General features: G+C 44.6%; 2 protein-coding genes across 3 annotated transcripts in view; one reads left to right on the forward strand and one right to left on the reverse strand.

Moving 5' to 3' along the window:
• LOC143960244 (uncharacterized) overlaps window positions 1–17,650 on the forward strand; it is a 57,754-nt gene extending 40,104 nt beyond the window's left edge. For both annotated transcript variants that reach the window (XM_077468616.1, XM_077468617.1), the window contains exon 2: window positions 11,895–17,650. In XM_077468616.1, the coding sequence (XP_077324742.1) occupies window positions 11,897–12,910 (1,014 nt within the window). In that variant the 5' untranslated portion in view covers window positions 11,895–11,896 and the 3' untranslated portion in view covers window positions 12,911–17,650. The remainder of the gene's footprint in view (window positions 1–11,894) is intronic.
• The window catches only part of SLC15A5 (solute carrier family 15 member 5), an 81,368-nt gene continuing 72,027 nt past the window's right edge, over window positions 8,588–17,928 (reverse strand). The window contains exon 9 of the mRNA XM_077468615.1: window positions 8,588–17,055. Coding sequence (XP_077324741.1) covers window positions 16,908–17,055 — 148 coding nt within the window. The 3' untranslated portion in view covers window positions 8,588–16,907. The remainder of the gene's footprint in view (window positions 17,056–17,928) is intronic.

The following is a 17,928-nucleotide window of genomic DNA, read 5'->3' on the forward strand; positions in this document are numbered from 1 at the left end:
GTCCTTACAGAACAGCAGACTGTACTGCACTCAGGCCTATGTACCGTAGCACCCTATACCAAGTTACCAGTCCTTATAAAAACTTTTGTGGACCAAGCAGGTTGTGTGTTAGTGTTTAGCAGACTGTGCGTCAGTCCCTATACCGCTGAAGGACTGCTGCAGTATAGGGCAGCGGTCAGCAGTAGTGCACGGCAACCCTATGTATTGTGGACCGATAGCGGTCCTTACAGAACAGCAGACTGTAACGCACTCAGGCCTATGTACCGTAGCACCCTATACCAAGTTACCAGTCCTTATAAGAACTTTTGTGGACCAAGCAGGTTGTGTGTTAGTGATTAGCAGACTGTACGTCAGTCCCTATACCAATGAAGGACTGCTGCAGTATAGGGCAGCGGTCAGCAGTAGTGCACGGCAACCCTATGTATTGTGGACCGATAGCGGTCCTTACAGAACAGCAGACTGTAACGCACTCAGGCCTATGTACCGTAGCACCCTATACCAAGTTACCAGTCCTTATAAAAACTTTTGTGGACCAAGCAGGTTGTGTGTTAGTGTTTAGCAGACTGTGCGTCAGTCCCTATACCGCTGAAGGACTGCTGCAGTATAGGGCAGCGGTCAGCAGTAGTGCACGGCAACCCTATGTATTGTGGACCGATAGCGGTCCTTACAGAACAGCAGACTGTAACGCACTCAGGCCTATGTACCGTAGCACCCTATACCAAGTTACCAGTCCTTATAAGAACTTTTGTGGACCAAGCAGGTTGTGTGTTAGTGATTAGCAGACTGTACGTCAGTCCCTATACCAATGAAGGACTGCTGCAGTATAGGGCAGCGGTCAGCAGTAGTGCACGGCAACCCTATGTATTGTGGACCGATAGCGGTCCTTACAGAACAGCAGACTGTAACGCACTCAGGCCTATGTACCGTAGCACCCTATACCAAGTTACCAGTCCTTATAAGAACTTTTGTGGAACAAGCAGGTTGTGTGTTAGTGATTAGCAGACTGTACGTCAGTCCCTATACCAATGAAGGACTGCTGCAGTATAGGGCAGCGGTCAGCAGTAGTGCACGGCAACCCTATGTATTGTGGACCGATAGCGGTCCTTACAGAACAGCAGACTGTAACGCACTCAGGCCTATGTACCGTAGCACCCTATACCAAGTTACCAGTCCTTATAAGAACTTTTGTGGACCAAGCAGGTTGTGTGTTAGTGATTAGCAGACTGTACGTCAGTCCCTATACCAATGAAGGACTGCTGCAGTATAGGGCAGCGGTCAGCAGTAGTGCACGGCAACCCTATGTATTGTGGACCGATAGCGGTCCTTACAGAACAGCAGACTGTACTGCACTCAGGCCTATGTACCGTAGCACCCTATACCAAGTTACCAGTCCTTATAAAAACTTTTGTGGACCAAGCAGGTTGTGTGTTAGTGTTTAGCAGACTGTGCGTCAGTCCCTATACCGCTGAAGGACTGCTGCAGTATAGGGCAGCGGTCAGCAGTAGTGCACGGCAACCCTATGTATTGTGGACCGATAGCGGTCCTTACAGAACAGCAGACTGTAACGCACTCAGGCCTATGTACCGTAGCACCCTATACCAAGTTACCAGTCCTTATAAGAACTTTTGTGGACCAAGCAGGTTGTGTGTTAGTGATTAGCAGACTGTACGTCAGTCCCTATACCAATGAAGGACTGCTGCAGTATAGGGCAGCGGTCAGCAGTAGTGCACGGCAACCCTATGTATTGTGGACCGATAGCGGTCCTTACAGAACAGCAGACTGTACCGCACCCAAGCCTATGTACCGTAGCACCCTAGACAGACCAAGTTACCAGTCCTGATAAAGAGCTTTGTGGAACAAGTGAGTTGTGAATGATTAGCAGACTGCAGCAGAAGGGCAGCAGTCAAGTATAATATTCTTTCTATATTTGGAAGAAAGAATATTATACGTGTACAAGCCTATTACCGTACCACTGATACCAGTCCTGAAAAGAACCTTTGTGGAACTAATAGTAACAGCAAGTCTTTAAAATTATCCTCACTGCCTGACACACTGCTTCCTGCCTGTCCCTATACAAATTGGCAAAAAAGAGTAGGCTGGAACGATTAGCTGGAACAGCTCTTTTGTGGACCTGATAGTAACAGCTAATGATGATGATGATGATGATGATGAAGAAAGACTAATCTGGCTGAGCTGTCCCTAAAATAGCAGCATACAGCGCTCTGTCCCTTTATCTAAACTGACAAAAGAAACTCAGGCTGCTGACCTAACACCTATACCAGTCCTGAAAAGAACTTTTGTGTACCAAATAGCTAGCGTTTTCTCTGTCCCTACTCCACACAGGATCCTTTCCCTACAGTGACAGAAGAAAGAATGTAAAATGGCCACCGGATCGGGTGTATTTATAGGTTAGGGGGAATGTCCAAGTGTCCATGAGCTGTCATGTCTCAATTGGTTGTCCTGTAACACATGATAAACGTGTCACGAAAGGTTAAAGTTCTTGTATACATTAAACACGTAAGTCCGCCGGGGCGAACGACGGAAAAAGGCGTTCGAACCCGCGGACGGCGAAAGTCGGAAATTCGCCGCGAAACGACCGCCGGGCGAACCGTTCGGCCATCACTACCAGAAATGTCTTAAATTTGGAAAAAACGTAATTGGTTTCCAATCTCTGGCAAGGGTCAGCTGGGGATTAGCGGTGATGAATTGACCAGCATACAAATTGCTTTGGTCCACAATAGATATATAGAGATCAGTGAAAAACAGCGAATAAAAATCAAGTGACGTAAAATCAACTGTTTTCACCTGAATTCCGGGTTGGCCAGTGAATGGGGGAAGTACGGGTGCTGCAGAAGTGGTGGGTTCCCAATAAGGATTGGCGAATGCAGCAGGAAGGGCGCTATGGACTAGACGGGCCTATGTTTGTCTTCTTCTTGGTGGCAGCGGACACTACTTGCCACCTCGCCAGCTTGAACTGCACTTATGGGACTCTCCGCGTCACCACGTGTTACAGCAGTGCTGGATTTATGACCAGGATGTACTAGGCCGCTGGTGCTTGCCAGTTCACCAGAAAGAATAGTGGGGCTAGTACTGGCTCTCTGCTCCATACAAGGGACCTTGCACCTCAATGACAGCAGAAGATCGGGGGTTTGGTACGCCTGACCTTGGCAGGGACCCCAACTCCGTCATCAGAGCTATCTGTCAGGGTGCCGTTGCTGTCTACAGGTTCATATTCTGGGCCTGAGTGACTTTCTCTTCACTATCTGTCATGCTCAGAAACGTGTAGGCCTCTTCACTAGTGTACCTTTGATTTGACATTTTGGTCTCTAAATTTACTGGTACACTAATGAGACTAACAGGTAAAAAAAGCTGCTGACTGTTAGCGACTGATTCAAACGCTACCAAAAAAACTGTTAGCGTTCGCAGGGATCAGGCCTGACTCTGCGAATGCTGCAGTTTTGTGTTTTGTATGTGACAGTGATCAATTGATACTGCACTTGGGTGGGCTGGGTTGGGCTGGGCGGAGGGGCTAAACACAGGGGCTAGCAGTTATCTGGGCTGATCCCGCTAACACTGCATTTTTGGGAACCCTAAACTGCTGGGAATGCTAGTATAGATCAGATCCAATATCGATCCATTTAGACAATATACTACTAGGCGTATGGTGCATGCGTGGGTGTTAGCGATGCTGGCATTAATCTGATGTTGCCTGGGGCGACGCAGACCATATCTGATGCTAAAACGTAACTTTGATCAACCGCCCGGTGATCAGGGAGTTAAACCTTTATTAGGTAAAATACGGCGGGTGCCTTGACGCTATAAAAAATAAACTAGCTAAACTGCATCACCCGTGACACTTATACTGTGATCACAGGTGACAGGGGGTAATCCAGGGGTTAAACCTTTATTGGTGGGGTTAGGAGGGGACCCTAGACCTATCTGGGCCTAAGACTAATTACCCTAACACTGATTTTTGTCACTAATGAGTATCAGTACAGCAATAAAAAAAAAAATCTGATTGCTGTACTGGGTGACACAGTGACAGGTGGTGAAAGGGTTAACGGAGGGGGGGGGGGGGGTGAATTGTATGCCTATGTGACCTGGTGTCAGTGTAGTGTTGGTGCAACTCACTTTTTCGTCTGGAATTGTCTCTCTCCTCTCGGTCTGGAATGAAAAGACCGACACGAGGAGAGATGACATCACTTCCCCTGTCCGTGTTTACAGTTACATGACAGGGGAAGGATCTCATTCACAAGGAGCGATCACCAGGTCCAGGCCAGATTTCATTGACCTGAGCCTGGGGATTGATCAGTTCTTGATCGAATCCGATCGTTGCGGCCGGCAGGAGGGTGCGCCATGCGCATCACGTGTACTAACGTGATTTTGCGTAGCAGGACCAACCTGCCACAGTAAAACTGCAGCGGCTGGTCCGGAACTGGTTAAGCTGCTGAAAGAAAAAAAAAAGGCTTTTCATATTTTGTTTTCTTAACCACATAAGCCCCGGACCATTTTGCTGACCAAAGACCATAGCACTTTTTGCGATTCGGCACCGCGTCACTTTAACCACTTGACCACTGGGCACTTAAACACCCTTAATAACCAGACCAATTTTCAGCTTTCGGTGCTCTCACATTTTGAATGACAATTACTCAGTCATACAACACTGGACCTATATGAAATTTTTGTCCTTTTTTTCACACAAATGGAGCTTTCTTTTGGTGGTATTTAATCACCGCTGGGTTTTTTATTTTTTGTGCTATAAAAGAAAAAATACAGAAAATTCTGTAAAAAAATTAATTTTTCTTCATTTCTGTTATAAAATTTAGCAGATTAGTAATTTTTTCTTCATAAATTTTGGCCAAAATTTATACCACTACATATCTTTGGTAAAAATAAGTACAAATTGGTGGATATTATTTGGTCTTTGTGAAAGTTATAGAGTCCACAAGCTGTGGTGCCAATATCTGAAAATTGATCACACCTGAAGTACTGACGGCCTATTTGAATTCTTGAGACCCTAACATGCCAGAAAAGTACAAATACCCCCCAAATTACCCCTTTTTGGAAAGAAGACATTCCAAGGTATTTAGTAAGAGGCATGATGAGTTTTTTGAAGTTGTCATTTTTTCCCACAATTCTTTGCAAAATCAAGATTTTTTTTACTTTTTTTTTTTTTTTTTCACAAAATTGTCATATTATCAGTTTATTTCTCACACAGCATATGCATACCACAAATTACACCCCAAAACACATTCTGCTATTACTCCCGTGTACGGTGATACCACATGTGTGAGACTTTTACACAGTGCGGCCACATACAGAGGCCCAACGTGCAGGGAGCGCCATCAGGCGTTCTGGAGCACCCAGGACAATTCTGACATTTCTCTCCTACATGTAAAAATCATCATTTATTTGCTAGAAAATTACATCGAATCCCAAAACATTATATATGTTTTTTTAGCAAACACCCTGGAGAATACAATGGTGGTCGTTGCAACTTTTTATCTCGCACGCTATTTGCGCAGCAATTTTTCGAATGCTTTTTTTTGGAAAAAAAACTGTTTTGTGCTTAAAAAAAAAAAAAAACAGAGTAAAGTTAGCCCAATTTTTGCATAATGTGAAAGATGAAGTTACACCGAGTAAATCGATACCTAACATGTCTCTCTTCAAAATTGCACAGGCTCGTGGAATGGAGCCAAACGTCGCTACTTAAAAATCCCCATAGGCGACGATTTAATTTTTTTTTTACTGGTTATATGTTTTGAGTTACAGAGGAGGTCTAGGGCTAGAGTTATTGCTCTCGCTCCAACGTACGCAGCGATACCTCACATGTGTGGTTTGAACACCGTTTTCATATGTGGGCGGGACTTACGTATGCGTTCGCTTCTGCATGCGAGCACATGGGGACAGGGGCGCTTTAAAAAAAATAAATAAAATTTTATTGTTCATTTTACTTTATTTATTTTAGTTTGACATTTTTTTCCCCAAAAATACATTTTTTGATCACTTTTATTCCTATTACAAGGAATGTAAACATCCCTTGTAATAGGAATATGGCATGACAGGTCCTCTTTACAGTGAGATGTGGGGTCAATAAGACCCCGCATCTCACCTCTAAGCTGGGAAGCCTGAAAAAAAATAAAAATAAAAAAAAGATTCTGGATTTGATAGTATTGGCAAATCGGTAGAAGCACCGGAGGGCGGCAGGAGGGGGGGGGGGTGTCTATGGCTGGGTATTGCAGGGTATCACCGACTATGGCTGGGTATGGCTGGGTATATCAGAGTATGGCTGGGTATCTCAGAGTATGGCGTTGCAGAGTATTGCGTTGCAGAGCATTGCAGGATATTGGAGGGTGTTGCAGAGCATTGCAGAGTGTTGCACGGTATTGGCGGGTGTTGCAGAGCATTGCAGAGTGTTGCAGGGTATTGGTGGGTGTTGCAGAGCATTGCAGAGTGTTGCAGAGCATTGCAGAGTGTTGCAGGGTATTGGCGGGTGTTGCAGAGCGTTGCAGGGTATTGCAGAGTATTGCAGGGTAATGCAGAGTATTGCAGAGTATTGCAGGGTATTGCAGAGTATTGCAGGGTATTGCAGGGTATTGCAGGGTATTGCAGAGTATTGCAGGGTATTGCAGAGTAATGCAGGGTAATGCAGAGTAATGCAGAGTAATGGCAGGGTAATGCAGAGTATTGCAGTGTAATGCAGAGTATTGCAGAGTATTGCAGAGTATTGCAGAGTATTGCAGGGTATTGCAGGGTATTGCAGAGTAATGCAGAGTAATGCAGAGTAATGCAGGGTATTGCAGGGTATTGCAGAGTAATGCAGAGTAATGGCAGGGTATTGCAGAGTATTTGCAGGGAATTGAGGGGTTAATTTTCGGTGAGCAGCGATGTGGGCACTGCAGATGCAGCCCACATCGCTGCTGACACCGATCTCTTCCCCCTCCGCTGTTCCGATCGGTACAGAGAGGGGGAGGGAGGAACCGGCGTCATAACATGACGCCGGTTTGTTTACAAGTGATCACTCCGTCATTTGACGGAGCGATCACGTGGTAAACGGCCGCGACGAGCGGCCGTTTACCGTGATCCGTGATGCACCGGGTCCTGTGGACCCGGCGGTCACGGATGCTCTCGAGTGCGCGCCCCAGGGGCGCGCGAGAGCGGAATTCTGGGAGGACGTCATATGACGGCCCCCCACAGTTAAGAAACCGCCCTGAAGCCGTCATTCGGCTATAGGGCGGTTATTAAGTGGTTAACTAACAATTGCGCGTTCATACGACATGGCTCCCAAACAAAATTTACGTCCCTATTTTCCCACAAGTAGAGCTTTCTTTTGGTGGTATTTGATCACCTCTGCAGTTTTTATTTTTTGCGCTATAAACAAAAAAGAGAGCAACAATTTTGAAAAAAACACACTATTTTTTACTTTTTGCTGTAACAAATATCCCCAAAAGATATATAAAAAAAACTTTTTTTTTCCTCAGTTTAGACCGATACGTATTCTTCTACATATTTTTGGTAAAAAAAATCACAATAAGCATTTATTGATTGGTTTGCGCAAAAGTTATAGCGCCTACAAAATAGGGGTTCGTTTTATGGTATTTTTATTAATAATTTTTTTTTTACTAGTAATGGTGGCGATCTGCAATTTTTATCATGACTGCGACATTATGGCGGACACATTTTTGGGACCAATGTCATTTTTACAGCGATCAGTGCTATAAAATTGCACTAATTACTGTTAAAATGACACTGGCAGTGAAGAGGTTAACCACTAGGGGGCTACAGAGGAGTTAAGTGTGTCCTGGGGAGTGATTCTAACTGTTAGGGGGCATGGCTACAAATGACACTTCACTGATCTTAGCTCCCGATCACACGGGGCTATGATCAGTGACACTGTCACTAGGCAGAATGGGGAGATGCTTGTTTACATTAGCATCTCCCCCGTTCTTCAGCTCCGTGAGACGATCACATTTATCCCCGCAGCAAACGAGTCCATGGGACCGGCGACCCTACTCACGGCGCACCCGGTTTAAATAACAAACATGTTATACTTACCTCCACTGTGCAGCTCGTTTTGCACAGAGTGGCCCCGAACCTGGTCTTCTGGGGTCCCTTGGTAGCTGTCTCGGCTTCCCCCCGCAAGTACTTCTCACGTTCATGTGAGCTCCCTTACATGGTGAGAAGTGCTTGCGGACGCACTCCCATGTTAGAGCCAGTGGCTATAGCCGCTCACTGTATCGCTCAGCCCTGCCCCCTGGTGCGCCGCATCATTGGATGTGATTGACAGCAGCGCGAGCTAATGGCTGTGCTGCTTTCAATCCATCCACTCTAGCCAATCAACGGGCAGGCTGAGCGGTGAAGAGGATGTCGGAGGCGAGCACGGGACTTTCGAGGGGTCAGGTAAGTAAAACAGGGGGGGGGGGGGGCACCACTGTCAGATGTTTTTAAGCATTAAGGTGACATTTTTTAACCTTTACAACCCCTTTAAGTATATTTGATTCCATACTCTGCCTCTCAACCCTAAGAACAGCCTCAACCCCTCTGGCAATAGTGTAAGTGCAAGGACTAATGAGAAACACACACATGATAAAACACAGAAATTGTCTTTACTGCAATATTTCTGTGGAAAAGAGTAACAAACAGTAACAATATACATTCAAGTAAAGAAATTGTAAAGCAATAATTGAGATTAAGAGCAATTAAGATTCAATACCATATGCAGGCTGCTTTCAGGGGATTCAAAACCTGAGAATAACCCAAGAGCAGAGGCAAGCACTTCAATAATAATAAATCACAATATGGCAATCTGTACCAGATTGGTTACCTTTACCATAGCTCTATGAGTCCAGGCAGGGGGAGAGCAGAGGAATGACCCTCTTATGTCAGGCATCTCTCTTCTGTTCCCTGACACCACAGGTCCAACTTTAAACACTTTATTCAAATCAACATGTAATGGCTTAACTTCATAGATAAACTGTCCCACACATACCCACTGAATATACAGATTCCGGAATATGTGTGTGCGGGTCTGTATGGCACTAGTAGCTTCAGTCCTTTTGAACAAAAGATAAGACTTTGTGTCTTCAGCTAGCCACTTTCGTTGGTGCACTTATACTTCTGAATAGCAGGGACAAACAACACAACTGACCCGGATTATCAAGTGAGGTAGGCAGGATCTTTCTCAGAAAAGTGAAAGGACAATGGTGTCTGTATACAGTGTCCCTCGGAATGGATGACTTTATCCTTTAGCCCTGTGCCACTACAAGTGTCAGCAAGATTACTAATACAGTGTCTATTTAACTCCTTCTGTGGTGCAGTGTCCCTGTTTCCTGCAAATGGGCAAAGGCCCAATCACCAAATCCTGCGGCCAAGGCCCAAACAAACGTCCTGGAATAAGCAGGCTCTCCTGGCAACCCAACTGGTCACCTCACACTAGAACGCTTCACTGTCGCTGCAGGTGCGCCTGGATGTGCACCTGAGATCCCTGTCTCTCAGGCTGGATGTCCCGACTGGCAGTAGAGGCCTAAATCGTGTGGTGAAGTCACCTGGGAGAAAGCATCTCTCCCTTAGGTCTGATATCTTCCTCTGCCCTGTGCTGTCTGAATTCTCCTTAGGAAAATAAAAATGAAGTCTCTCCTTTCCTGCTCTCAGAACATGCTGGTCTTAGTAGTTCCCTTCTCTATACAAGGCTATGGGGCCCTTTTGTGAGGGAACTGCATGGCCCAGAATCCATTTCAGCTGCTCCTGCAGCTTATTACCATCCCCTCGATTGGCTCCTTAAACTGGCTCCTCTCCTGCCAATAGGAGCACATGGGAGGAAGCAGAGAGTGGGCGGATGCCTGTGCGAGCGCTGTTCGTATAAAATTAGATTCAGTCAGTGAAGAGAAGAAAGACATGGAAAGAGTATGGCATAGCTGCAAACCTACCAAAACATGGACACCCACCTAAACTGACAGGCCGGGTAAGGAGAGCATTAATCAAAGAAGCAGCCAAGAGGCCCATGGTAACTCTAGGGGAGATGCAGAGATTCGTAGCTCAGTTTCAGAATCTGTCCACAGAACAACTATTAGTCATGTACTTCACAAATGTGACCTTTATGGAAGAGTGGCAAGAAGAAAGCCATTGATGAAAGAATGCCATAAGAAGTCCCGTTTGCAGTTTGCGAGAAGCCATGTTGGGGACACAACAAACATGTGGAAGACGATGCGCTGGTTAAATAGGACCAAAATTTGACTTTTTAGCCTAAAAGCAAAATGCTATGGGTGGCAGAAAACTAACACTGTACATCACCCTGAACACACCAACCCCACCGTGAAACATGGTGGTGGTAGCATCATGTTGTGGGTATGCTTTTCTTCAGCAGGGACAGGGAAGCTGGTTAGAGTTGATGGTAAGATGGATGGAACAAAATACAGGGCAATCTTAGATGAAATCCTGTTAGCCCTTGTACACATGGTCGGAGAATCTGTCGGAATGTGTCCTATCGGACCGTGTCGTCGGATAATCCGACTGTGTGTGGTATGCATCGGACTGATTCCGTCAGGATATCCGACGGACCCAATTTTCCAACATGTTGGAATAATTTCCGACCAACTGGGCCGATCGGACATACCCCGATCATGTGTAGAGAATTTTGATCGGACCAAGTGCCACGCATGCTCAGATCAAATTCCTACATCAAAGCTATTGGCTACTAGCCTGAATATAGTCCCATCGTAACGAAATTACGTCATCACGTTCTGAAAGATCAGATTTTTCGCCAACTTTGTCCGACCGTGTGTATACAACAGTTTCGGACAAGATCCGACGGACAAAATCCGACGGGCAAAATCCTACGGATTTGGTTGTGGAAATCTCCGACCGTGTGTACAGGGGCTTAGAGTTCGTAAAAGATTTGATACTGGGGCAGAGGTTCATCTTCCAGCAGGACAACGACCCTAAACATACAGCCAAAGCTACAATGGAATTGTTTTGATCAAAGCATATTCATGTGTTAAGCCCCATACACACTATCAGATTTTCTGCTGTTTTTTTGTCTTCAGATTTACAAAAACCATGTAGTGCAAGGGCCTGCCTGATTGAATACACATTGAAACGCCTAAGGTTTGACCTTATATTATATGGTTTTGGTAAATCCGGAGACAAAAATCAGCAGAAAATCAGCAGAAAATCTGATAGTGTGTATGGGGCTTTAGAATGGCCCAGTCAAAGTCCAGACCTAAATCCAATTGAGAATCTGTGGCAAGACTTGAAAATTGCTATTCACAGATGCCCCCTATCCAATCTGACAGAGCTTGAGCTATTGTGCAAAGAAGAATGGGCAAAAACTTCACTCTCTAGATGTGCAAAGCTGGTAGAGACATCCCTAGGAAGACTTGCAGCTCTAATTGCAGTGAAAGGTGGTTCTACAAAGTATTAACTCAGGGGGGCTGAATACAAATGCACACCACATTTTTCACATATTTATTTGTAAAAAATTATTGAAAACCATTTATCATTTTCCTTTCACTTCACAATTATGTGTCACTTTGTGTTGGTCTATCACATAAAATCCCCAAAAAATACATTTACATTTTTGGTTGTAACATGACAAAATTTCAAGGGGCGTGAATACTTTTTCAATGCACTGCAATGCATTGCAATTTATTTAAACAAATTAGATTTTAGTCGACTAAAATGTACTGGAGATATTAGTCGCCAAAAGTAGGACTAAAACTAAAACAATTCAGATGACTAAAATAGGACTAAAACTAAAATGTAATTTTAGTCAAAAGACTACGACAAAAATCGAAATTTGAAGTTAAAATGAACACTGCTGTGCTGTATACACTAACAGTATGTAAGGTCTCTACACAGCATTCCTGGTATATTAAGTTCTTGTGTCTTCTTTGCAGAAATGGAGTTTCAGAGGACACCCCCTCCACAGCGCACCAGAAGACACATTTCCTATAAGAATTCATCATGCAAGCAGACTGTACATCATCCTATAACTGTCCGGAAACCAGCACAGCTCCCAGGCCTACCATGTGGAGACAAGAACCTTTATGTAACTGGAATCTCTATCACTAAACTGGGCAACCCTGCCATGGCAGATAGTGACAGGAATAGACTTCTTACAGTACAATATACCCGTAGCAGTCATGTGACTTCAGCGCAAACCTCTGGCTGGAAGCTAAAATACATTCCAGTACAAAATGTCCCTGTTATTCACACTTACAGCAGGCCATTAAAAGTGAACCTTAATGGTCATACACTCAACAGCTCCAACCCACGGGCCAAAGAGTTTGTCCAATGCTGTGGAAAAAGGTTGCCACCAGCCGTGTCCCAGTCTTGGTGCAATTATCGATTTGCATCTTACACTATTTTGTCCAAGAATCCCCCACAGTTAGAAGATTCGTTCAATGGGACTGATGGACACAGCACTACTGGTGCCTACCAATTTCATTGTGTGCAAAGAAAAGAGATTTCATCTGGTTATAAAAAACCTTCTAATCGTTCAAAAAACAATGTAAAGCCTCTTTTTGCAGATGCAGCCACACAGACCACCAAAGCACAAATACTCCACACACAGGAAAAGGAGGATTCAAATTTGATAATGGAAAAGCCAGATGGCTTGGATCTAACAGAAGTTTCTACAAATCTTCAGCCTGAGAACAAACAACTGGGAAGGAAGCATCCGAATAGCCTAAATCATAGTAGGAACCTTCTTCTGCCAGATCCACAATCAGATCCAAAATTATCCAATTCCCTAAGATCCTTAGAGAGAGAAAAACACTTTTTCGGGTCTCTTAGCCCCCCTCCAATTGCTGTAATGTCTCCTGAGCCATGGACAAGCCAAACACCCCCAGGCCAGACCCAACTATCAATCACAGTCCCTACCCTACCAACGCCAAATATGGCACATCAATAATCAAGGCTATCACCAGACGTACACTATCCACAGGGCTGACTATTTGCATTAGTTATACCATTTTACATTATTACCAGTAAATTATATTGATATTTACAATACATTATTATGCAAGTTCAATGTTTGTCATTTACTATATCACATTTTGAAAATGTTTGTTGTTTGTCACTGTAACATAAATTACTTTCACTGTGAGGACAGAAATAAAGAGCTGCCATTGACAAGGTAATCTGGAATCCACTGGCCAGGAACAAGAATATATATGATGGAAGTTTAGGCCTTGTAGACTCCACTGGTTGCATGCTCATTTAAAGGAATTTTTAACTAGGTAATGATGATGACAGGCCTAATGCTTGTAACTTTGAAAAAGAAAGTCAAATGGCAATTTGACCCACGTTTCTTTTAAGTTAAATGATCGAGTTTGCACAAGAAAAATCTAGACTTCTATATAATAATTATTGTATGTGCTGAAAACATCTCTGTTAACTGTGATTGACTCCACAAAAGTGTTTTGAGAGCCTGTAGGGGTTAAAGATATAGCTGTGGTAGTAGTGGTGGTGATGAGCTGGTGGTGCTGTTGGTGCGGATTGGTGCTCAGGCTGCTCAAAATGGTGGCTGAAGTGGTATGAATGTGAAAATGATAGTGGTTGTGGAAGCGAAGACAGTGCCAAGGAAATAGTGGAGATAAGCTGACGGTGGCAGTGGTGGCAAAATGGTGTGCTCTTGAGATGCTAATGATTGTAGTAGAGATTATCTGTAGATGGCTGTGGTGAAGATGGTGATGATGCTGGTGGAAATAGTACAGATACTGGTGGAATTATCTGGTGTTAATTATGATGATGGAGGTGAAAATTATGTGAATGGTGATAGAAGTAGCAGAAATGGTGATAATCCTGATGATGGAGATGGAAGGGGTGGGTAGGGATGGGCGAACAGTTCGGGCCGAACTTTCGCTGTTCGGATGTTCGACGAACAGCCAATTGGGTCGTTCAACCATTTGTTCGGCCCCCCGAACCAACCAAAATGAATATCGGCGCTGGACAGTGTATTGCAAGACCTGATTGGCTGAAGCAGTGAAAGCTTCAGCCAATCAGGGCACAGAGCACTGTCTAAGTCATGATTGGACATTGTCATCATGACTTTATCCAATCGTGGCTCATTCCTGCCCCACAGTATAAAAGTATTCATTCAATGGCAGGCATTTTCAGTGTGATTTTTGGCGTGTAGAGAGATAGAACAGGGCTCTGTTCAGTGCTATTAGTTAGTGTTCTATATTGTGCTATTCTGCTTCAATTGTCAGTGTAGAATATTAGTTGAGTGTCAGTCTAGGGATAGTGTTAGTGTAGTAAAGAGGATAGTTTCATAGTGGATAGTTTCATAGTGTGCAGCTAGAGTAGGGACCGTGTCATTCATACATACGTTAGTGTAGCGTAGGGACAACTCAGATAGTTTCAGTGTAGTGTAGTGAAACCGTGTCAGTAATCTTTACATTAGTGTATAGCTAGAGTAGGGATAGTTCAGATAGCGCCAGTGTAGTGAGAGGAGGGGCCGGTGAGGAGGAGCATGCATGAGAGGTAATGACAGCCCCTTTCCACGCTACTCTGCAAGTAATGTAACAGCAGCTGCTTGGATCTTGCTTTGATGTGTGCCCCATTATGTGCCCCATGCCCTGCTGTGTGAATAGTGCCCTGCTGTGTGCCACATTATGTGCCCCATGTCCTGCTGTGTGCCCCATGCCCTGCCGTTTGCCCTGCTGTGTGCCTCATGTCCTGCTGTGTGTCCAGTGTCCCACTGTGTGCCCCATGCCCTGCTGTATGCCCTGCTGTGTGTCCCATGTTTTGCTGTGTGCCCTGTGTCCTGATGTATGCCCCATGATGTTCCCTGTGCCCAGATGTGTGCCCCCCTGTATGCCTCATGCCCTGCTGTGTGCCCCATGCCCCGCTGTATGCCCAGTGTCCTGCTGTGTGCCCCATCCCTCGCTGTGTGCCCTGTAGTGTGCCCAGTGTCCCGATGTGTGACCCATGCCCCGCTGTATGCCCTGCTGTGTGTCCCAAGTCTTGTTGTGTGCCCTGTGTCCTGATGTATGCCCCATGATGTGCCCTGTGCTCTGCTGTGTACCCCATGCCCACTGTGTGCCCTGTACCCTGTTGTGTGCCCCATGATGTGCTCTGATGTGCCCCATGTCCTGATGTGTGCCCGGTGTCCCTGTGTGCCTTGCTGTGTGCCCTATGATGTGCCCTGCTATGTGACCTCCTGTATGCCTCATGTCCCACTGTGTGCCCCATGCCCCTGTTGCTTGCCCCATGATTTGTGCCCTACTGTGTGCCCCATGCCTTGCTGTGTGCCCAGTTGCTCTGTGTGCCCTGTGCCCTGCTGTGTGCCCCATGTTCTGATGTGTGCCCCATGATGTGCCCTGCTGTGTACCTCATGCCCTGCTGTGAGCCCCATGCCTCTCTGTGTGCCCATGCCCTGCTGTGTGCCCTGATGTGTGCCCCATGCCCAGCTGTGTGCCCCGTGCCCTGATGTGTGCCCAGACGACGGGGTCGGTGCTGGCATGAAGCATCACCTCCCTGAAATGAGTTTGCCACCTCCCTGAAATTAGTTTTTGCAGGTTGGGATGTCTGATAGGGTTACGGTGTGAAGGCGGCACAGACACCCAGGGCCATCTTTAATATTGATTGGACCCTGGGCAAACATTTTCTTAAACTGGGATAGTTGGAAAGTATGGGACAGCTTCTTTGGGCCCCACAACAATGACAGGGCCCAGGGCAGCTGTCCCTTTTGTCCTGCCTTAAAGACGGCCCTGCCGCCACCCAAAGAACAATTTTTACACACCTGTTACTTCTATACAAAGTCAAAGTGACACCAGAATGTATCCAAAAAATCTCTAATCTTGTTCCCAGTGCACTACATTGTGACCTCATCATACACACTGGCTCCCCAGCTGTTGCTGAGCAAAATAAAGGCAGCTTGCAGGGAAAATTAATTTTTTTCTGGGCTTTATATATGCAATTATTGCTGCAGCAGATTCTAGACATAGACATCATTTTTAGGCTTTCACTTTAAAAATCAAAAAAAATCACTACTCATTTAAAAATAAAGTTTTTCACAAACTTTTTATTTATTGATACATATCCCCCAGGGCAGGACCCGGATCCCTATAACCATTGTATGCCCAATTACTTGCATATAAGCCTCCAAAATGGGGTCTGTTCAGCCCATCACTAGTGGTGGGTATGGTGGTGGTGAAGATGGTGATGATGCTGGTGGAAGTAGTGGAGATGGTGATAATCATGATAATGGAGGTGGAAGTGGTGGAGATGGTGGTGATGATGATGGTAGAAGTAGCAGAGATAGTAGTGGTGGGGATGGTGGAGAAAGTGTCAGAGATGGTGGTAATCATAATGATGGAGATAAAAGTGGTGTGGATGGTGTTGGTGGCTGTCAATACTCAGCTCCTGTATTTTCAGACATTGGTTGGAGACCACTGATAGCTCCCACGTCCACTATTTCTAGCTGCTTGGCTGAAAAGTCTGCTTGGTAACAGGCTTATAGAATTATCTGCCATGAAAAAAAAAATTCACAGCTACATCTATAAGTCCAGTCAGTAGATGTTGTAAATATTGTTTGTTTCTCCCATTTAAGTTTCAGTCAAAAGAATCAGATGTGGTTGGTGTTGAAAATTGTAGCTGGCCATATATACAAAGATCTGATCATGTGATCCTGTAGGGCCAACGCATATTTTCATCATTCAGTACAGTTTTCTGGTGATCCTCAAACATCAGAAACCAGCTGGCCATACAGAAAGATGGAAGTTCCACTCCCCCCACATATATCACTACTGTTATTCCTTCTGTGCGGAAGGTGATGATGGTGGCGGTTGTACATTAACTTAGAGATAATTTCATTGTTTCTAAGTCACTAAAGTCCCCATACCATGAGTTTGTAATTTTACTATCCAAGGATTGCTACAGCCATGATAACTGAGATGTGTCATTTATAATGTGGTCTCCACAGGAGAGAATGCATATGGCCAATCCAAGAAAGTTTCATAATAGCGTAGTGACTTTTCATGAAGTAGCAACTTCTCCTCCAAGAGGCTCGGACACAATCCAGGATCATTTGTTTCTTCCAGATGATCATACCTGAGGGACAAGAGAAACTGTAATGAAATAGATGTTACATGGGATCTGCAGATTGTATGATATATGATGTCTCTGATGATTTGGAATAAACGATAATTAAAAGCCAATTTTTGGGGGAATATCTAAACATTTTGTGAATGTTTCTGGCCATGTAGGGCTTTGAAATCATCCAAGTTATCAGATGATGCCACGTTTATTGTTTTTATCTGCAGCTCATATAGAACGGCTGATCTTTGTACTTCTGACACTTCATACAAAGTACAAGGAGAAGTTTTACAGCTATTTATGTTCGCTTCTACTATGCTGTTGTCGGTATTTTACGTTTACAAGATCTATAAATCTAAAACAAATGTTTAACTGAGATGTCAATGACATTTCACATTTCTCACCACCACTTGTATATGAACAAGGCTGGCCAGCCTTCCTTTGACCAGAAACCTCAAACTGTCTGCTTAGATTGCTCTAATGCCTGGTACACACAATGAGATTATCGGACGAATGACTGTCCATTTTGGATGCTAGTCTCATATCAAAAATGTAGAGGTTGCTAAAGTTACGAAAATTCTCATACGATAGAATAAAAATTCAGAAGTAATGTAATGTGTTGTATTGTGTTTATATTGCACTTTTGGAGGAATACAATACTGATTAAATGAAAATCGTACGAGAAAAATTTTCATGTTTGTCCCATCGGATATTATTGGATGAACTGTTGTGATTGGTTCTCAAAGACTGTGTACTAACAATCAGATTATCATGCGATCGCTTCAAAAGCAGGATTTTTTGTACAATTTTCTGATCGTGAGTAGGGGCCATTATAGAGGCAGATCTCTGTCAGAGAATGGTAAGATATGTGTCCAGCCTCCTCTATAC

Source organism: Lithobates pipiens, unplaced genomic scaffold, assembly GCF_037356315.1.
Source record: "Lithobates pipiens isolate NorthernLeopardFrog02 unplaced genomic scaffold, aLitPip1_a1.2 Scaffold_8, whole genome shotgun sequence".
In the NCBI taxonomy this organism is placed as follows: Eukaryota; Metazoa; Chordata; class Amphibia; order Anura; family Ranidae; genus Lithobates; species Lithobates pipiens.